Genomic DNA, 22498 nt, shown 5'->3' with positions numbered 1-22498 from the left:
ACTGAACTGATATATATTCCTTGCTGCCGAAGATGGAGAAGCTCTTTACAATCAGCAAAAACAAGACCTGGAGTTACTGTGGCTTAGATCATGACTCCTTATTCCAAAACTCAGGCTTAAATTGAAGAAAGTAGGGGAAACCACTTGGCCATTCAGATATAGTGGTTATGATGATACAGTAGAGGTGATGAATAGATTCAAGGGATTAGATCTGGTAGACTGAAAAAGTATGGAAGAAGGTTTGTAACATTGTGTAGGAAGTAGTGACTAAAACCATCCTAAAGAAAAATGCAAGAAGGCAAAGTGGTTTTCCAGGGAGGCCTTTACAAATAGCTGAGAAAAGAAGTGAAAGGCAAAGGAGAAAAGGAAGGATAAACCCAGCTGAATGCAGAGTTTCAGAGAACATTCAGGAGATAAAGTCTTAAGTGAAAAGTGCAAGGAAATAGAGAAAAACAATAGAATGGGAAAGACTAGAGAGCTTCAAGAAAATTGGAGATACCAAGGGAAAATTTGATGCAAGGATGGGCACAATAAAGGACAAAAACAGCAAGGACCTAACAGAAGCAGAAGAGATTAAGAAGAGGTGGCAAGAATATACAGAAGAACTATACAAAAAGGTCTTAATGAACCAGATAACCACGATGGTGTGATCACTCACTTAGAGCTAGACATCCTGGAGTATGAAATCAAGTGGGCCTTAGGAGGCATCACTATAAACAAAGCTAGTGAAGGTGATGGAATTCCAGCTGAACTATTTAAAATTGTAAAAGATGATTCTGTAAAAGTGCTGTACTGAATACGTCAGCAAATTTGGAAAACTCAGCAGTAGCCACAGAACTGGGAAAGGTCATTTGTTCATTGCAGTGCCGAAGAAGGGCAATGCCAAAGAATGTTCAAACTACTGTACAATTGAGCTTATTTCATATGTTAGCATGGTAAAGCTCAAAATGCTTCAAGTTAGGCTTCAGCAGTATGTGAACGTGAGAACTTCCAGGTAGATGAACAATCTGGTTTAGAAAAGGCAGAAACCAGAGGTCAAATTGCCAACTCAAAACATATACTACTGCTTCATTGACTACACTAAAGCCTTTGTGTGGATCACAACAAACTGGAAAATTCTTAAAACGGATGGGAATACTAGACCACCTTAATTGTCTTGTGAGAAACCTGTATGCAAGTCAAGAAAAAGCAGTAGAACTGGACATGAAACAACAGACTGGTTCAAAATTGGGAAAGGAGTACATCAAGGCTGATATTATCACTCTGCTTATCTAACTTATATTCAGAGTACCTCATGCAAAATGCTGAGCTGGATGAATCAGAAACTGGAATTAAGGTTTCCTGAAGAAATATCAATAGCCTCAGATGTGCAGATGATACCGATCTAGTGGCAGAAAGCAAAGAGGCACTAAGAGCCTCTTGATGAAAGAGGAGAGTGCAAAAGCTGGCTCAAAACTCAGCATTCAGAAAACTAAGATCATGGCACCTGGTCTCATCACTTCATGGCAATTAGATGGAGGAAAATGTGGAAACAGTGACAGATTTCATTTTCTTAGACTCTAAAATGACTGTGGATGGTGACTGCAGCCATCAAATTAAAAGACACTTACCCCTTGCAAGAAAAGCTATAACAATCCTAGATAATGTTTTAAGAAGCAGAGACATCACTTTGCTGACAAAAGTCCGTACAATCAAAGCTATATTTTTCCAGTGTCATACGGATGTGAGAGTTGGACCATAAAGGCTGAGCACAGAAGAGTTGCTGCTTTCGAATTGTGCTGGAGAAGACTCTTGAGAGTCCCTTGGACAGCAAAGAGATCAAACCAGTCAGTCCTACAGGAAATCAGCCCTAAATATTCATTGGAAGGAGTGATGCTGAAACTGAAGCTTCACTACTTTGGCCACCTGATACGAAGAGCCGACCGACTCATTGGAAAAGACCCTGATGCTGCAAAAGATTGAGGGCAGGAGAAGAGGGCAACAGAGAATGAGATGGTTGGATAGCATCATTGAGTCAGTAGACATGAGTTTGTGCAAACTCTGCAAGATAGTGAAGGACAGGGAAACCTGACATGCTGCAGTCCATGGGGTTGCAGAGTTGGACATTACTTAGTGACTGAACAACAGCATGGTGCATTAATCTCCTTTGATTTGGAACATTTCCTCAGCCTTGTGCTTTTTTGGCTGCTCTGGTCCAAAATCACTGCAGATGGTGATTGCAGCCATGAAATTAAAAGATGCTTACTCCTTGGAAGGAAAGTTATGACCAACCTAGATAGCATATTGAAAAGCAGAAGATACTACTTGGCCAACAAAGGTCTGTCTAGTCAGTTCAGTTCAGTCGCTCAGTCATGTCTGACTCTTTGCGACCCCATGAATCACAGCACGCCAGGCCTCCGTGTCCATCACTAACTCCCGGAGTTCACTCAGACTCACGTCCATTGAGTCAGTGATGCCATCCAGCCATCTCATCCTGTCGGATATCCCCTTCTCCTCCTGCCCCCAAATCCCTCCCAGCATCAGAGTCTTTTCCAATGAGTCGGCTCTTCACATGAGATGGCTCAAGTACTGGAGTTTCAGCCTTAGCATCATTCCTTCCAAATAAATCCCAGGGCTGATCTCCTTTAGAATGGACTGGTTGGATTTCCTTGCAGTCCAAGGGACTCTCAAGAATCTTCTCCAACACCACAGTTCAAAAGCATCAATTCTTCGGTACTCAGCTTTCTTCACAGTTCAAGTCTCACATCCATACATGACCACTGGAAAAACCATAGCCTTGATTAGACAGACCTTTGTTGGCAAAGTAATGTCTCTGCTTTTGAATATGCTGTCTACGTTGGTCATAACTTTCCTTCCAAGGAGTAACTGTCTTTTAATTTCTTGGCTGCAGCCACCATCTGCAGTGATTTTGGAGCCCAAAAAGATAAAATCTGACATTGTTGCCACTGTTTCCCCATCTATTTTCCATGAAGTGATGGGACCAGATGCCATGATCTTCGTTTTCTGAATGTTGAGCTTTAAGCCAACTTTTTCACTCTCCTCTTTCACTTTCATCAAGAGGCTCTTTAGTTCCTCTTCCCTTTCTGCCATAGGGTGATGTCATCTGCATATCTGAGGTTATTGATATTTCTCCTGGCAATCTTGATTCCAGCTTGTGCTTCTTCCAGCCCAGCATTTCTCATGATGTACTCTGCATGTAAGTTAAATAAGCAGGGTGACAATACACAGCCTTGACATACTCCTTTTCCTATTTGGAACCAGTCTGTTGTTCCATGTCCAGTTCTAACTGTTGCTTCCTGACCTGCATGTAGGTTTCTCAAGAGGCAGGTCAGGTGGTCTGGTATTGCCATCTCTTGAAGAATTTTCCACAGTTTATTGTGATCCACACAGTCAAAGGCTTTGGCATAGTCAATAAAGCAGAAATAGATGTTTTCTGAAACTCTCTTGCTTTTTCGATGATCCAGCGGATGTTGGCAATTTGATCTCTGGTTCCTCTGCCTTTTCTAAAACCAGCTTGAACATCTGGAAGTTCACGGTTCACGTACTCCTGAAGTCTGGCTTGGAGAATTTTGAGCATTACTTTACTAGCGTGTGAGAGTGCAATTGTGCGGTAGTTTGAGCATTCTTTGGCATTACCTTTCTTTGGGATTGGAATGAAAACTGACCTTTTCCAGTCCTGTGGCCATTGCTGAGTTTTCCAAATTTGCTGGGATATTGAGTACAGCACTTTCACAGACTCATCTTTCAGGATTTGAAATAGCTCATTTGGAATTCCATCACCTCCACTAGCTTTGTTTGTAGTGATGCTTTCTAAGGCCCACTTGACTTCACATTCTAGGATGTCTGGCTCTAGGTCAGTGATCACACCATCGTGATTATCTGGGTCATGAAGACCTTTTTTGTACAGTTGTTCTGTGTATTCCTGCTACCTCTTCATAATATCTTCTGCTTCTGTTAGGTCTATAGCATTTCTGTCCTTTATCGAGCCCATCTTTGCATGAAATGTTTCCTTGGTATCTCTAATTTTCTTGAAGAGATCTCTAGTCTTTCCCATTCTGTTGTTTTCCTCTATTTCTTTGCATTGATCTCTGAGGAAGCCTTTCTTATCTCTTCTTGCTATTCTTTGGAACTCTGCATTCAGATGCTTATATCTTTCCTTTTCTCCTTTGCTGTTTGCTTCTCTTCTTTTCACAGCTATTTGTAAGGCCTCCCCAGACAGCCATTTTGCTTTTTTGCATTTCTTTTGCATGGGCGATAAGTATTGATAAAAATGTATTTCATGGAGTTAACACATGTATATGCGTATGTGACATTTCACATATGCATAAACATATCAACATTTCACAAAATAATTTTACAATGAAGGATGCAGACTGTTTTATTTAGTTTTTAAGGTTGGTTATGGTCACTAAATTTGTATCTCAGAAGAATTTTAAAATCACTTTCCTATGCTATATTGCCATGTAGAGGTGACCTTTGATTTGTTCTCTTTGCATTGTTTCTTTCCTTTTTTAAACTTTATAATACGGAACATTATAAACATACAGAAGTAGATAATCAGAGCATTTAATCCATAAAATGTTAGTATGTGTCTCTAAAAGGTAAGGGTTTTAAAAAATATATCAACATACCAATAATAGTTACTTAATATCATGTTTCTAGTTAGTGTTTAAGTGAATGGAAATGGTTATCCTACATGCTTTACTGGAGTTTGTTCAAATCAGGATTAAATACAGTTCACACATTGCATTACAATTTGACCCTTGAACAACATGTGTTTGAACTCTGAATTCACTTACATGCACATTGTTTTTAATGCATGGACTTCCCAGGTGGCTCATTAGTAAAGACCTGCCAAGCAGGAGGCATGGGTTTGATCTTTGGGACCAGAAGATCCCTGGAGGAGGAAATGGCAACCCACTTCAGTATTCTTGCCTAGGAAATCCCATGGACAGAGGAGCCTGGCAGGCTACAATCCATGGGGTCACAAAAGGGTTGAACATGACTGAGTGACTCAGAAATAACAGTTTGCTGCTGCTGCTGCTAAGTCACTTCAGTCGTGTCCGACTCTGTGCGACCCCAGAGACGGCAGCCCAACAGGGTCCCCCGTCCCTGGGATTCTCCAGGCAAGAATACTGGAGTGGGTTGCCATTTCCTTCTCCAATGCATGAAAGTGAAAAGTGAAAGGGAAGTCGCTCAGTCGTGTCTGACTCCTAGCAACTCCATGGACTGCAGCCCACCAGGCTCCTCCGTCCATGGGATTTCCCAGGCAAGAGTACTGGAGTGGAGTGCCATTGCCTTCTCCGCAATAACAGTTTAGTAATATGCTGAGGTTACTTGAATCCATGATGCAGAATCTTGGATATGGAAGGGCTGGTGACTAAGTTATATTCGAATTATATTGGTATATTCAACGGTGCAGAAAGCCGGTGCTCTAACCCCTGTGTGTTGTTCAGAATTTGATTATAATTAGTGTCTTGTGTTTTTTTTTCAGTCATCACCTTTTGGTTTAAAATGTCTTTGAAAATCATGTTTTTGCTGAAGTACTTTATTCTGTATGATGGTTTTTTCTTCCTCCAGTTTTATAGAGATATAATGGACATACAGCACTGTACAGTTTTAAGGTGTACAGCATGGTGATTTTTTTAAGATTTTGACATATAATTGGTATATCTTGTGTCTTTTAAAACCTGTAGAGAATTCCTCGCAGAAGGCAATGGCACCCCACTCCAGTACTCTTGCCTGGAAAATCCCCTGGACGGCGGAGCCTGGTGGGCTGCAGTCCATGGGGTCGCTAAGAGTCGGATACAACTGAGTGACTTCACTTTAACTTTTCACTTTGATGCATTGGAGAAGGAAATGGCAACCCACTCCAGCATTCTTGCCTGGAGAATCCCAGGGACCGGGGAGCCTGGTGGGCTGCCATCTGTGGGGTTGCACAGAGTCGGACATGACTGAAATGACTTAGCAGCAGCAGCAGAGAATTCCTATTTTAAACAGATTCTTGCTGTATATAGACAGTTGTTCACTGAATGAAGTAATGAATGTGTTGTGCTTTTAGGTTCGGCGTTGGGCTATCCTGACTGCAAGAAACTTGGGGAAAGTGGATAGAGATGATTACTATGACTTACAGGAGGTTTTGACTTGCCTTTTTAAAGTTATTGAGTTGGGACTTTTAGAAAACCCAGACATTTATACTTCTTCTGTCCTTGAGAAGGGTAAACTGGTTCTTCTGCCTTCACACATGTATGATACTGCCAACTACAAAAACTATTGGTTAGGTGAGTATTGTTGCTATACAAATAACAATTAGTATTTTGCAGTAGTGTTTTTTTTTTAAAGCCTACAATAATCTGGCACTTTTATTTATTTTTTATTTGGCAGATAATTGCTTTATATTGTGTTAGTTTTTGCCATACATCAACATGATCCAGTAGTTCTTAACGATTATCCAGCAAAAGTCATCTCATTTGGTAATCTGATCAGAATTGCTAAATAATAGATTTCATAGTTTCCAGTTCTTGTCCTGTCATTAAATTGACCATTACAACATCTCTTTTTAAATACTTTTTATCATAGAAATCATCTGTGTAACAAGTATCTTTTGAAGTATGGCAAGTAGATCTTTTATTTAAGGCATTATTAGATGTAACAAAATATTAGCATAACAGCTGACTTTAATAGAATTTGATCTATTGAAAAAAGGAGGTTTAATACTTCTTTTCCTATCTGTAAAATATTTCCTGGCAGAAAGAGATTAACTTTGGTTTTCAACAAATTCTATATTGAACTTAAAATAGTTCAGTCCTATTCATTGATTTAGAGTCTTAGTCATGTGTATATTTGGCAGTGATGGGTACTTGAAATATGATGATCTTAAAACTTAAGGGATCTTCAATTATATGAGATTAAATTGTGTGTAGTCATTTTGGAAATTGCTTTTTAACAAAGTTCATAGTATTTTCCCTTTTATTCAGTCTAAAGTCGGAGAAGGCAATGGCACCCCACTCCAGTACTCTTGCGTGGAAAATCCCATGGATGGAGGAGCCTGTTAGGCTGCAATCCATGGGGTCGCTAAGAGTCGGACATGACTGAGTGACTTCACTTTCACTTTTCACTTTCATGCATTGGAGAAGGACATGGCAGCCCACTCCAGTGTTCTTGCCTGGAGAATCCCAGGGATGGGGGAGTCTGGTGGGCTGCCATCTGTGGGGTCGCACAGAGTCGGATGTGACTGAAGTGACTTGGCATCAGTCTAAAGTTCTGTTCTTGGGAGCAGTTGTATGTGAATGTCTCAGACTTTAGTGTCTGAGGCACTGGATTATGTTTTGCTTCATCTTACTGCCATGTTATTATTCCGCCAACTAAACCAGAAAAGACTTTAGAACAGTGTTAATGTAATCAGTTCAACCAAACTATATGTGGTCTTACAGGTATCTGTATGCTGCTGACCATTCTTGAAGAGCAAGCCATGGATTCACTGTTGTTGGGCTCAGATAAACAGAATGATTTTATGCAGTCAATACTTCACACCATGGAGAGGCAATCAAATGGTAATAAACTTTATTTGCTGAATTTTGTGATGGTGGTGCACTTTAAAATTACTAGAGTCACTAAGAATTTGGATGTATGATATGGAGGAAGAAAATGAACACTTTATGGTTTTTGTCACAGATTCAGAATGTTAAATTGGAAAGGATCTTTAGAATTTAACCTTATTTTCATAAGAGACTGAAGCCCAGAGGTGTTAACTTACTTTCTCACGTTGCAGTACTCAATCAGTAGTAGAATGAAGACTAGACTAGAACCTAAAGGAGATGAATCTCTAATAATGTGATAGTAAATTTATGCAGAAAGCTTCTGCTGTCCCACTAACTCACTTTTGCTTGGTTTTTCATTTCACTTCAGTTTTATAGTTACACTGTCCAACACAGTGACTGGCAGCCAAATGTGATTGTTTAAATTTATACTAATGAAACTTAAAAACTGAGGTTTTCAGTCCCATTAGCTATAACTTCAAGAGCTCAGTGGCCACATGTGCCTGGCTGCTACCATATTAAACTGAGCAGACAGTGAGCCATTTCTATCATCACAAAAAGTTCCCTTGGACAGTGCTGCTCAGATAGCCTAATAAATAGGGTCTAAAATTGTATTTGTTAGTAGAGGCCAGCTTGGTTTTATCATGGTTTTTACAGGCTTATCAGTGAGAGTCTGTACTAGTGTTTCTAATCTTAACCTTTTTTATGAAGGAATGAATCATCAAAGACCAAGCACGCCAAATCCTGTGAAAATACAATTTTTTACCCACTTTCACTTCTCTTTAGGCAACTTCGGTATAGATACAAATTCTTTTGTGGAGAAGTTTAAAAGAAATACGTAACTGTTACTGTTTCTTTGATCACATGTGTTTTCTTGTGAGATTATATCTGATCAAGGTTATTACTAAATTCACTTACCAGAATTTACTAAGTAATTTGTTCATTTCTTTCCCAGTGCTTTGCACGTGCATTTCTGTTTTCTCTGTTAATCCAGCTCCCCTAACATGCTTCAGAATGAGTCACCTCTTTATGAAACTTTCTGTAATTGTCTTTACCTTACTGATGACTTCGTCTTTGAGAGTTCGCTAGACAAAAGATAGCTGCAGTGTAGGATAAAAAAAAATATGAGAGGTTCTACACAAATGACTATGATTTTTTTTTTTTTAAGTAGAGTCTAAGAGCCCTGAAGGAAATAAAGCAGAAAGTTCTTGGGTTGTCAGAGATTGTGTGAGTGAGACCACTTACTCCAAAGAGTACTGTGGAAGGTCAAATGACTGAGAGTGTTTACTCCAAGGGGAGGTATTTGAGCTGAAATACAAGGAAGGATAGGAAACTTTTTTTTTTGATTGGTGGTACTAATAGTGAAGCTGTTCTAGTTCTTACTTGGGAAAAGCCAGTGATTCTTTTTTTTTTTGCTATAGATAGTGTATCTTTATTTTACTATGAAAAAATAAATCTGAGAAGAATAGAGTAAGATCTTACAAGTGCTTGAGTGAGAACTTTGATTTTCCTTAGAAAACAGTGAGGAACAGTTTAAGGTCTATGAGTGGGTCAGTGTTTTGCCACTGCACATAGAGAAGTAAGAAACGACTGGATGCCAGAGGATGGGAGTAGTGGGCATTCCTGCCGGTTGGATGGAATGGAAATAACAAGGCCACATTGAGACAGGGGTGGATGAAAAGAGTGCATCTCTGCTTGTCCAGTGCCTCAGGGATTCAGTCTCGTGCACCAGCCAGATGACACACACAATTCAGGATTTCTTGTATCACGGACTTTGTTTAGATCTGGAGATACCAAGTTTTTCTTACTTCTCCCTTCCTCACTTCTGCTATTTATTGAAGGATGAGAATATAAAGGTCTGGAAGAAGCAGAGTAGGAAAGATTCTTAAAAGTGTGGCAAACAGGGTAAGAAAGTTGAATTTATCTATCTAGACTATCTCTGTTTGTTCCACGTGAAAAAATTTCTTAACCAAGGTGTATTGCTTTTAAAAAAATGCAAACACTACTTAAATATTTACCAGCTTTCTAAGACCTGTGGTTGGCAGGGCTTAAATTACTTCCTGCTTTGCTTTCAGTTTTGTTGCTATCCAGGTAAAGGGTGCTTAATTCTCAATATATTTTAGTACTTTTTTCTAATTGTTTTTTAATTTGGCAATTACTCCATTATGTTTCAGATAATAGTGTGGATCCTTTCTGGCCAGCATTACACTGTTTCATGGTGATTCTGGATCGCCTTGGATCTAAGGTCTGGGGTCAACTTATTGATCCTATTGAAGCATTTCAAACCATTATTAACAACGTGAGCTACAATAGAGAGATCCAGAACATACGGAACAGCTCTGTGAGGTTTGTTCAGTTCCTGTGTCAGGATTTCAAACAGTCTGCATAAGGAAGTCTATTAATTGACATGATTTTTTTCTTCTTTTTTTTCCCCCTTTAGTTCAGTAATTTCTGTTTATTCTTAATATTTTTAAGGACCAAGTTAGAACCGGAGTCATATTTGGATGATATGGTGACTTGCAGCCAGATTGTATACAATTATAATCCTGAAAAGACCAAAAAGGTATAAAGCATTTTCAGAGTTCAGATGATACTCTATTGCCTTTATATTGTATAGACAGTGCAGCGATCAGTTGCAGTGCTGATTTTATGGTATATAGCTATTCTGAATCAACTGTTGCATAAAATTTTTCTGATTGAACAGTAGTGTCTGGGGAAAAATGGGCACACTTTGCAATTTTTAAGTATGGTTAGGAAGGGTGGAATGTTTATGGCATGGGGGAGATAAATCATGTGACTGGAAATCAGAACCAGCTGATGGAAAGAATTTCACAGCACATGGAGGTTTTGTAAATTTAACCTTTTCATGAAATTTTAGCCTCAAAATTGAACTGTTTTCAATTTCTTGGCGGTCCGTATGTGTGCACCAAAACAGGAAAATTGAGCATGTATTTTCTTGTTTACAACTGTGTGTCAAGCAGCCATGAATGGTGCTTGTTTATCTGAACGTCTGTATCTCTTTCATTTTAGGATTCGGGGTGGAGATCAGCCATTTGCCCTGATTATTGTCCTAACATGTATGAAGAAATGGAAACATTAGCTAACGTGCTCCAGTCAGACATTGGTCAGGACATGCGTGTTCATAACAGCACATTTCTGTGGTTCATCCCTTTCGTGCAATCCCTCATGGACCTGAAGGATCTGGGTGTGGCTTACATAGTGGAGGTTATTCACCATCTGTACTCTGAAGTCAAAGATGTTCTCAACCAGACAGACGCTGTGTGTGACAAAGTCACTGAGTTTTTCCTTCTGATTTTGGTGTCCGTGATTGAACTGCATAGAAATAAAAAATGTTTACATTTGCTGTGGGTTAGTTCCCAGCAGTGGGTGGAGGCTGTGGTGAAGTGTGCCAAGCTCCCAACCACAGCGTTTGCACGGAGTTCTGAGAAGTCATCTGGAAACTGTTCCAAAGGCACAGCAATGATATCATCCCTGTCACTGCATTCAATGCCCTCCAACTCTGTGCAGCTGGCTTGTGTGCAGCTGATTAGAAGTCTCCTGAAAGAAGGCTATCAGCTTGGGCAGCAGACTCTCTGTAAGCGGTTCTGGGATAAGCTCAACTTATTCCTGCGAGGGAATTTATCTTTAGGTTGGCAGTTGACTAGTCAGGAAACCCATGAGCTACAAACTTGTTTAAAGCAAATTATTAGGAACATAAAATTTAAAGTACCTCAGTGTAGCACTTTTGTGGATCTGAATCCTGCATGTAAGACGCCTCCTGCATCTTATAAAGAAGAAAGTGAACAAATAGGGAAGAAGTCTGAAAAAGATGTGCACTGTCTAGAAAATTCCAGCCCAACATCTTCTAAAGAACCAATGAAAGCTGATGCATATCAAGTGCAAGAGAGTATTTTGAGCAAAGCAAACAATGCCATAGAAGAGAGTAAAGAGCCATATTATATAAAAGATTTGAAACTAGAAGGCCACCTCTCAGCTGAGTCATGTTTGAAACTGAGTAGTAAAAACCTTGCCTGTGAAAGAGTTCAAAATCAAGTTAAAATAAGTACAGGGAAATACAAGTCTGTAAAAGAGAATTCCTCATGTACCCCACAGAATGGTACTTTAAGAAATGGTCCAGAAAAAGTATTTGACAGAGGAATAATAATATCAAGGCGCTTATTGACTGTTTCTAGCACGGATTCTCTGGAAAAAGTGTCTGCCTCCGATGAGGACTTCTCGTTAAAGGAAGATGGTCTTGGCAAAAGCTCAAAAGCAAAATCTAAGACACATAAAGATGGAGTCTGTGCTAAGTTGTCGCATGTAATAAAAAAGCAACGCAGGAGAAGTATCAGTTTAGAGGAAAACCTGACTGTATCTAGCATTGAGGGTTTCTATTCAAAGAAAGATATAGGAGGTCAGAAAGGAGGTGGAAACATATGCAATCCTTCTTTAGTCCCTAATGGTATTCTGGATGATAAAAATGGAGAACAAAAATCTCAAAGCTGTTTACTGCTGAAAAAGAAAGAAGTAAAGAAAGAAAAGTTAGATCTTTTCTCTACCCCTGAAAACAGTTGTCAAATACAGGAATGTCATGTTGATAGCAAAGATTTGGTCTCACTCACAGAAATGACCAATATCTGCATGACGAATGCATCTCCCTTTAAAGAGCCTGTGACTGGACATGAATTGAGAGATAGGAAAATTAGTAGGAGCACTGATCAGTTTTCTTCTAATTTAAGAGAACAGGACCTTAGCAGCAGTCCCCAGCCTGACACCTTAACAGATTCTCAGGTAGATAGAGACCTCCACAAATTATCTTTAATAGCTCAAGCCAGTGTTACTAAGTTCCCATCAGATTCAACTGAAAAAAGTTTATCCCAAATACAAAGAAAAGTAAAAGATGAGAAAAGATGTTTCACGGCAAACCAAAATGTCAGGGAAACCTGCTGTGGACAGGTTATTATTATTTCAGATTCTGATGACGATGAAGATGAGGAAAGAATTCTGGGTTTGAAGAAACAAATGAGAGAGGTCAAAGCATGCATTGAGAAAGAATGTCCAGAGCAACATACTTCAATAGCTAACACAAATGTGGAACAGAAGGTATTAATAAAGGAAGAAAATCCAGTGTCCCTTTTGGAGTTTGAGGAATCTGATTCTCAGTTTTTTGAGTTTGAGACTCCATGTGAAGTGTTTTCAGTTTGGCATGATCAGAAACCAGACAAGAATTCAGCTCAAGAGAATGAAAAAAATCCATGCTCGACTCATGTGGGTGATAGTGCAAATGATTTGGGTTATGAGACAGATTATGTGCCTGAAGAGGTCATTAAAAAAGTAGCAGAGAACTTTGAAGAGCGCACAAAACCACGTAGTAGTAGTACTTCTGTTGAGGAATTTTGTGAAATTGAAGTAAAAAAACCCAAGAGAAGACGGTATGAAAAACCTATAGCTGAAGATCCTCTAAGGCCTTCTTCATCTTCTGTTAAAAATGAGGACCAGTCTGATATTCTTAACAAGGGAAATCTGAGTAAAAATGATTTTAAAGGTGTAGACGCAAGATCTACAGTTCCCAGTTCAAGTGTTCAGAGAAACACTGTGGTTTCCCCAAAGAAGTCTCTTCCAAAGCCTCGCATGTATTCCAAACCTGTCAGGAAAGTTCCAGTGGTTAAAGCTTCTAAGAAATCCCATTCAGATACCAAGAAAGGGCAGAGTAAAAGCTCCCATTACATAAGTTGTAGAACAACTCCTGCTATTGTGCCGCCAAAGAAATTTCGCCAGTGTCCCGAACCAACTTCAACGGTTGAGAAACTTGGCCTGAAAAAGGCTCCTCGTAGGGCATTTGAATTGTCCCAGCGATCTTTAGAGTGTATAGTTCAGCTACGTGACCATGGCAAAACTGTTGGAGTAGTGGATACCCGGAAAAAGACGAAGTTAATTTCTCCTCAGACTCTCTCTGTCAGAAATAATAAGAAACTGCTGACGAGTCAAGACCTTCAGTTGCAAAGGCAGATGAGATCCAAATCACAACAAAACAGACAACGTTTTGATTGTCGAAGTACAGATACAACACGAGCAGGGCCACGTGCTGCACAGAGCTCTGCTGTGCCAGAATCAAGTAAGTCAGATTACAGTCATGGAGGAGCCGAGGTGACTGCTAACAATAAGGGAAAACAGTTACTAACATGTCAGTCTTCTGAAACAGAACCCGTGAAAGCAAACCAGTGTAATCCTGTCATAGTAAATGGAAGAATAGCAACAAATGAAGTCATTGTTCCTACCTCAGAGGACCTGTTAGACAGAGGTGACCTAACAGTTCATCATTTAGAGGTGGCGACTTTGAAAGAGGGAGAGCCTCAATTCAGCAGTGACATAGAGGAAGATGATATATTCTTAACACAGCGTGACCCTGAAGACATGGATTTATGTTCACAAATCGAGAGAGAGAATGATAAACTCATTGAAGTCATTCATGGAAAAGATACAGTGCAGGGAGAGGAAGAATGTGTGAGTCAGCCTCAGTTGGAATCTTTGAGTAGCACAAAATGTAAGTACAAAGATTGTGTTGAAACTCTGAAAAACCCAGGTGAGTACTGCTCAAAACACTCAAAAACTAAAGCCACAGATGAAGATGTATTCCGTAAACCTGGCTTGCCTCTGTCTGCATCAAAACGTTCGAGACCTTCCACGACCAAGGTTTTTAGTTCAAGCAGTACTTCACGGATTGCTGGTCTCTCCAAGTCTTTGGAAAGTACCGCAGCCCTCCCATCATCTCTGAAAAATAAGTCAAGTGGGGCACAGTCTGTTCTTAAAGGACCACAGCCACCCCTTACGGTGTCTCTGAAGCCAGTGGCTGAAGTGAAAGGTCTGTGCAATGTTTTCCCTGCTCAGACTCCAAATAACTCCAACAGGCAAGTTCTGAGAGTTCCATTTGGGGAAAGCAGACCTTTTTTGACTTCCTCTCCAGTAAACATTCTCACGTCATCACAGTCCATCTCTGATACTTTTGTAAAAGAGGTCTTGAAATGGAGATACGAGATGTTTGTGAACTTTGATCAGTGTGGGCCCCCGTCGAGTCTGTGTCAGTCCATCGAAAGACGGGTGCCTATCAGGTTTCAAGACTGTGGAGATTATTTTAATGTGTTTTTCCCTTTGATGGTCCTGAATACTTTTGAAACAGTAAGTATGTATTTTAATCATATACATCTAGATTTTGAAATTGCCTTTCTTTACCATGCTAGGAGAACAGCTAAAATATAACTTGTAAATGTCATGTTGAACAGACGTTGTGCCAGACACTGTTCTAGATGCTGGTCATACAGAGGAAATACCAATACTTTCCTAATCTCTGCCGTTCTGGAACTTATGGACACAGTCCAGGGGTGGCAAAGGAGGAAATGTTTTTTAGTGCAAAAGAAAGGGAAGACTTCTCAGAGGAGATAGTCTCCCATCTGCATTTAATTATGTTTAAAAAAATTTTTTTTTAATTGGAGGATAATTTACAATATTGTGTTAGTTTCTGCCATACATCAACATAAATCTGCCATAAGTATACATATGTCCCCTCCCTCTTGAACCACCCACCCCATCCCACCCCCTCTAGGTGTCACAGAACACTGGATTGAGCTCCCTGAGTCATACAGCAAATTCCCCCTGGCTGTTTTACATATGGTAATGTATATGTCTCAGTTCAATTCGTCCATCCCTCTCTTAGCCCCACTGTGTGTCCACAGCTCTCTTTATGTTTGTGTCTGCAGTACTGCCCTGCCAATAGGTTCATCAGTACCATTTTTCTAGATTCCATATGTATGCATTAATATTCAGTATTTGTTTTTCTGACTTACTTCACTCTGTATTCCAGGCTCCAAGTTCATCCACCTGATTAGAACTGACTCAAATGCATTTCTTTTTATGGCTGAGTAATATTCCATTGTATATGTACCATAACTTCTTTATTCATTTATCTGTCAGTGGACATCTAGGTTGCTTCCATGTCCTAGCTATTGTAAACAGTGCTGCAATGAACCATGGGGTACGTGGGTCTTTTTCAGTTTTGGTTTCCTCAGGGTATATGCCCAGTAGTGGGATTGTTGGGTCATGTGGTAGTTTTATTCCTAGTTCTTTAAGGAATCTTCATACTGTTTTCTGTAGCGGCTATATCAATTTACGTTCCCACCAACAGTGCAAGAGGGTTCACTTTTCTCCACACCCTCTCCAGCATTTATTATTTGTGGATTTTTTGATAATAGCCATTCTGATCAGTGTGAGGTGATAGCTCATTGTAGTTTTGGTTTGCATTTCTCTAATAACAAGCAGAGGATGAGATGGCTGGATGGCATCACTGACTCGATGGACATGAGTCTGGGTGAACTCTGGGAGTTGGTGATGGACAGGGAGGCCTGGCGTGCTGCGATTCATGGGGTCGCAAAGAGTCAGACACGACTGAGCGACTGAACTGAATAACAAGCATTGTCGAGCATATATTCATGTGTTTATTAGCCACCTGTATGTCTTCTTTGGAGAAATGTCTGTTTAGGTCTTTTCTCCCACTGTTTGATGGGGTTGTTTTTGTGCTGTTGAGCTGCGTGAGCTGCTTGTACATTTTAGAGATTAATCCTTTGTCAGTTGTTTCATTTGCAGTTATTTTCTCCCATTCTGAGGGTTTGCTTCTTCATTTTGTTTGTAGTTTCCTTTGCTATGCAAAACTTTTAAGTTTAACCTAGGTCCCACTTATTTTTGTTTTTATTTTCATTACTCTTGGAGGTGGGTCAAAGAGGATCTTGCTGTGATGTATGTCAAAGAGTGTTTCTCTGAGAGTTTTATAATTTCCTCTTAAGAGTTTTATATACATAGGTATACCTGTGGCTGATTCATGTTGATCTTTACCCCGTCTTCTTAATCTCTTCTGCTTCTGTTAGGTCCTTGCTATTTCTGTCCTTTACTGGGCCCACGTTTGCATGAAATGTTCCCTTGTCATCTCCAGTTTTCTTGAAGAGATCCCTAGTCTTTCCCATTCTGTTTCATTTTGCATTGTTCATTTAAGAAGGCCTTCTTATCTCTCCTTGAAATTCTTTGAAACTCTGAATTCAATTGAGTATGTCTTTCCCTTTCTCCCTTGCCTTTTGCTTCTCTTCTTTTCTCAGCTACTTGTAAAGCGTTCTCAGACAACTTGCGTTCTTGCATTTCTTTTTCTTTGGGATGGTTTTGGTCATTGCCTCCTGTACAGCGTTACGAACCTTTGTCCATAGTTTCTCAGGCATTCAGTCTACCAGATCTAATCCCTTGAGTCTATTCATTGTCACCACTGTGTAATCATAAGGGATTTGATTTAGGTCATACCTAAATGGCCTAGTGGTTTCCTACTTTCTTCAATTTAAGCCTGAATTTTGCAATAAGAAGCTCATGATCTGAGCCACAGTCAGCTCCAGGTCTTGTTTTTACTGACTGTATAGAGCTTCTCCATCTTTGGCTACAAAGAACATAATCAGTCTGATTTCATATTGACCATCTTGTGAGATGTCTTCATCCATGTGTAGAGTTGTCTACATACATGTGTAGAGTTGTCTCTTGTGTTGTTGGAAAAGGGTGTTTGCTGTGACCAGTATGTTCTCTTGACACAACTGTGTTATCCTTGCCCTGCTTCATTTTGTACTCCAAGGCCAAACTTGACTGTTATTCTGGGTATCTCTGGACTTCCTACTTCTGCATTCCAATCCCCTGTAATGAAAAGGACATCTTTCTTTCTGGTTATTTCTAGAAGGTGTTGAAGGTCTTCATAGAACTGGTCAGCTTCTTCGACGTCAGTGATTGGGTCATAGACTTGAATTACTGTGATGTTGAACAGTTTGCCTTGGAAATGAACTGAGATCATTTTGTCATTTTTGAGATTGCACCCAAGTATTGCATTTCAGACTCTTTTGTTGACTGTGAGGGCTATTCCATTTCTTCTTAGGGATTCTTGCCCACAGTAGTAGATAAAATGGTCATCTGAATTAAATTCTCCCATTCCCATTCATTTTAGTTCACTGATTCCTAAGATATTGATGTTCACTCTTGCCATCTCATGCTTGACCACGTCCAATTTACCTTGATTCATGGACTTAACATTCCAGGTTCCTACGCAGTATTGCTCTTTACAGCATCAGACTTGACTTTCACCACTAGACACATCCACAGCTGAGCATTGTTTCCACTTTGACCTAGCCTCCTCTTTCTTTCTGGAGCTATTAGTAATTGCCCTTTGCTCTTCCCCAGTAGCACATTGAACACCTTCCAGCCTGGGGAGCTCATCTTCATTTATCATATTTTTTTGTCTTTTCATATGGAAATCAGCCCTGGGTGTTCACTGGAAGGACTGATGCTGACGCTGAAACTCCAATATTTTGGCCACCTGATGCGAAGGGCTGACTTATTTGAAAAGACTGTGACATTGGGAAAGATTGAAGGCAGGAGGAGAAGGGGACGGCAGAGGATGAGATGGTTAGATGGCATCACCGACTCAATGGATATGAGTTTGGGTAAATTCTGGGAGTTGGTGACGGACCAGGGAGGCCTGGCATGCTTCAGCGCATGGGATCACAAAGAGTCGGACACGACTGAGCGACTGAACTGAACTGAACTGTCCATGGGGTTTTCAAGGCAAGAATACTGGAGTGTGTTGCCATTTCCTTCTCCAGTGGACCATGGTTTGTCAGAACTCTTGACTCAGACCTGTCTCTCTTGGGTGGCCCTGCACAGCATGTCTAATGGCTTCATTTAGTTACATAAGCTCCTTTACCACAACAAGGCTGTGATCCATGAAGAGGCCAATAATGTTGTCTGCCAGAGGTTCACATAAAAAGAGCTGTTAATAGCAATGTTTATGATGAAAGGATTTGTTGTTCAGTCGCTTAGTCACATCCAGCTCGTTGCAACCCCATGATAGCATGCCAGGCTTCCCTGTCCTTCACTATCTCCCAGAGTTTGCTCAGATTCATGTCCATTGAGTCAGTGCCATCCAACATCTCATCCTCTGTCACCCCCTTCTCCTCCTGCCCTCAGTCTTTCCCAACATCAGTGTCTTTTCTGGTGAGTCAGCTCTTCACATCAGCTGGCCAGAGTATTGGAGCTTTAGCTTCAGCATGTTAACTGTACATGCTCCTATTTTCTATTTGTTACCCTTGTTGTTTATTCCTGTTTTTATTGTCCCTGCTCTTGTGGTTTTAATTGAGCACTTTATATAATTTTATTGTCTCTCTATCCTTAGAATATCAACAAAATTTTTTTTAGTGATTGCCTTAGAGCTTGTAGTATATATTTACAACCAAGTCTGTGTTCAGATAACACTTCATGGATAGTGTGTCTGCCTTACAATAACGAAATATTCCTGATTTTTCCTTGGCATCCAATGTATCACTGCTGTCATTTGTTTCACATACACATAGGCCTCCGTTAACAAACACACACATACATAAGCATCCATAGTTTAATACGTTGTTGCTGTTATTTTGAATAAGCTATTATCTGTTAGATGAATTAAAAATAAGAAACAAAAGTTTTAATTTTGCTTCACGTATTCATTCTCTGATGGTCTTCCTTTGTTTATGTAGATTTGAGTTCTGACCTATATAATTTTCCTTCTCTTTGAATATCTTTTAACTTTTCTTACAAGATAGGTGCAGTGGTGACAAATGCCCTCAAATTTTGTGTGAGAAGATCTTTATTTCTCCTTCACTTTTAAAGGATAATTTTGCAGGATTCCGAATTCTAGGTTGGTAGGGTTGTTTTTGTCTCAGTCATCTTAAATGTTTCACTCCCTTGCATTTGTCTGAAGAGAAGTGGGATGTAGTTCTTAATCCTCTCTGCTATAGAGAGGGGGTTTTTCCCCTCACTGGCTTCTTTAAAGATTTCTTTCTATCTTTAATATTTCAAATTCCTAAAGTGTGAATATGATATGATATGTTTCCTAAAGATGTAGTTTCTGGCATTTATTCTGCTTGGTATCTGAGCTTCCTGGATCTGACATTTGGGGTCTGATATTAATTTTGGAAAACTGAGTCGTCATTGTCTCAAGTACTGCTTCTTCCCCACCCTCCCTCCGCCTCATATCCCCATTATGTGTATGCTGCAGCTTTTGGCATTGTGGCACAGTTCTTGGATATTCTGGGGTGTGGCTTTTTTCCTCATTTTCTTTGTTTTTCAGCTTTGGTAGTTTCTGTTGCTGCATCCTAAATCTCAGAGATTCTTTCCTCAGCAGTGTCCATTGTTCTAATGAGCCCAGCAGAGGCATCCTTCATTTCTGTTAGTGTTTTAGCCTTTCCTTTGGGATCTTTTTCAGAATTGACATCTCATTCATTACTTTATCCACCTATTAGTTCATGGGCTACTTTTTCCTTTAAAGTTAGTATATAAATTAATATTATTTTTGAAAAATTGTTGGTCTGACAGTTCCAATATTCCTGCTATATGTGACTAATTTTGATGCTTGTTCAGTCTCTTCAAACTGTGTGTTTTTGTGTTTGAGAATGCAGTTATTTTTTGTTGTAAGGTGGATTTGATATACTAAATAAAAAGAACAGCAGTAAATAGACATTTAGTAAATAGTACTGAGGTATGGGGGAAGGGAGAGCATGCCATAGTCCTGTGATAAGCTTTCAGTCTTTTTTATTTTTTGGCTGTGCTGAGTCTTCGTTGCTGCTCGGGCTTTTCTCTAGTTGTGGCGAGTGGGGGCTGCTCTCTAGCTGTGGTGCAGGCACTTCTCATTGCAGTGGCTTCTCTTATTGCAGAGCACAAGTTCTAGGGTGTGTTGCCATTCCTGGGCTCTCTAGAGCACAGGTTCAGTAGTGCAAGCACTAAGTTGCTCCCTGTCATATGGGATCTTCCTGGATCAGGGATCTAACCTGTGTCTCCTGCATTGGCAGCAGGATTTTTTTTTTTTACCACTAAGCTACCAGGGAAGCCCAGGTGTCAGTCTTTTAGTGAGCCTTTGCCTCTGGCTTTCACACTCATTCATCTTGGTTTCTCCCTGCCTCCTCAGGTGAGACAGGATGACCAGAATGGGTTGGAGTAGGTTTTCTTCCCCCAAGTAGGTTAGGCTCTGATAAAAGCCTAGCAAGTTTCAGTTCAGTTCAGTTGCTTAGTTGTCTCCGACTCTGACCCCCATGGACTGCAGCACACCAGGCTCCCCTGGCCATCATCAACTCCTGGAGCTTGCTCAGACTGATGTCCATCGGGTTGGTGATGCCATCCAGCCATCTCACCCGTTGTCATCCAGCAAGTTTAGCTCTGGTAAAATAGTTTTTGTATAGATCAAAGCCGTGTTAAGAAGGTTAGAATGGAGGTGGGAGGGAGGCTGAAGAAGGAAGGGATATATATTTAATAGATGAATCAGGTGGTTATACAGCAGAAATCACCACAACATTGTAAAGCAATTATCATCCAGTGAAAAATTATTTTAAAAGGTCAGAATACTCTGATGTATTTTAAAATGGTTCTAAAATTCCTAATCCTCAACACTGCTATATCCACTCCCCCTCTCCCACCAAAGGACACAGGGAATTTTCTCCTACATTTACTGTGGGGGCCTATTAGAGCTCCTAGATGTGAAACTCAGCAGACTGTTGGATATCCCTTATGACTGGGTCGCCTTGGAGTTTTTAAGCATTCAGAGTTGTTTATACTGAGCCTCCAACAGTTTGTCAAATCCAGTTCAGGTTTTCTTCCTGGCCATGGAGGTTTCTGCTTAAGGGTTTCTGCTCTGGTAAGTCTTGATTGTCTGTATCCACCTTTTTGTCTCTTTATACTTGTTAGGATGGACTGGTGATTTTTAAGTTCCATACATGCCAAGCTGGAAACCAGAAGTCCTAAGTTAATATTTACTATTTCTGTCACCTGGGATTTCTAGGTTCTGGATTTTGTTGTTGCTTACTTTGGAAAAATTTTCAGATGTCTTTGCTTTCTCAATTTGCTTTTTTTGCTTTGCTAAGGTGGCACAGGAATGGATCAGCTCTCCAAACAAAGAGAAATTCCATCAGTTACATTTACGAAAATTTCCTGGTGATTATAAAAAATACTGGGAGTTTGTGGGTAAGTTCTTTCTTAAGTAACTTGCACTGTGTCATGTAATAATTGGAGAGATTTCTTTTGAGGGAACAGGATAATTGTTTGAAACCTCTTATAGGTTTCCTAAGTTGAATCTTGTGTAGAATATGTTTAAAGTCTTACTTAATGAGGATAATTAGTAGTGCATATATTACTGCTAGACTTGCTCCTCATCTGTGTGAAGTGTGGGGAGGTGGTGAGGGGGGTTGGGTTATTTACCTATTTTGTGACTTTTTTTATTTACTTAACTCAGCAAATATTTATTGACTGTGTACTGCCTGATAGTGTGTGATTCTAGATGCCAGATATGTAGCTGAGATGAGAACATAAAATTCTGCCTTCACGAAGCTTACATTTGACTTATTTTCATTTAATCTGTTGTAAATGTCTTTTCAGTATTTGTAATTATTCTGTTGTTAGCATGTTCCATAGTTCTGTTTAACCAGTTTCTAGTTAGATGTGTGTATTGTTTATGATTTTTCACTATTACACTGAATAAATCCTTTTGCCTGGATCACAGTGTATGCATTTTAAGACTTGATTCATATTGCCTCTGTCTACCAAAAAGAATTCCATTGTCACGTCTAACATAAGAACAGAAGAATGTGTCTCTCCTCATTTGCTAGTTTAAACTTTTCCCGTTTTACATGGGAATTGTATCTCATTTGAGGTTATACATTTTGTCCCCAAATCTTTAGTGGTCTTTTATATTCTTGGGGTTAGAAAGGGTCACATAATTGTCTCTGCATACCATGTGTCATTTTTCTGTTAGGGAGTTTCTTTTCTTCTTATTTGTGTGCATTTGTTGTAACTTTTTTTTTAGTTTCATTATTTGTGTTCAGTTTCACATGTGGTTTTTGAGGCAGTTTTTATCTTCTTACGTT

At 39.8% G+C, this 22498-nt stretch overlaps 1 protein-coding gene across 5 annotated transcripts in view; it reads left to right on the top strand.

Annotated features, from left to right (window-relative positions):
* The window catches only part of SETX (senataxin), a 90831-nt gene that overhangs the window by 29727 nt on the left and 38606 nt on the right, over positions 1 to 22498 (top strand). For all 5 annotated transcript variants that reach the window (XM_027556646.1, XM_027556647.1, XM_027556644.1 and 2 more), the window contains 6 exons: positions 6062 to 6281; positions 7434 to 7553; positions 9713 to 9884; positions 10014 to 10101; positions 10569 to 14714; positions 21500 to 21599. In XM_027556646.1, coding sequence (XP_027412447.1) covers positions 6062 to 6281; positions 7434 to 7553; positions 9713 to 9884; positions 10014 to 10101; positions 10569 to 14714; positions 21500 to 21599 — 4846 coding nt within the window. The remainder of the gene's footprint in view (positions 1 to 6061; positions 6282 to 7433; positions 7554 to 9712; positions 9885 to 10013; positions 10102 to 10568; positions 14715 to 21499; positions 21600 to 22498) is intronic.

Source organism: Bos indicus x Bos taurus, chromosome 11 (assembly GCF_003369695.1).
Source record: "Bos indicus x Bos taurus breed Angus x Brahman F1 hybrid chromosome 11, Bos_hybrid_MaternalHap_v2.0, whole genome shotgun sequence".
Lineage (NCBI taxonomy): Eukaryota > Metazoa > Chordata > Mammalia > Artiodactyla > Bovidae > Bos > Bos indicus x Bos taurus.
The sequence above is the reverse complement of the archived record's forward strand: the minus strand, read 5'-3'. Positions and strand labels throughout refer to the sequence as shown.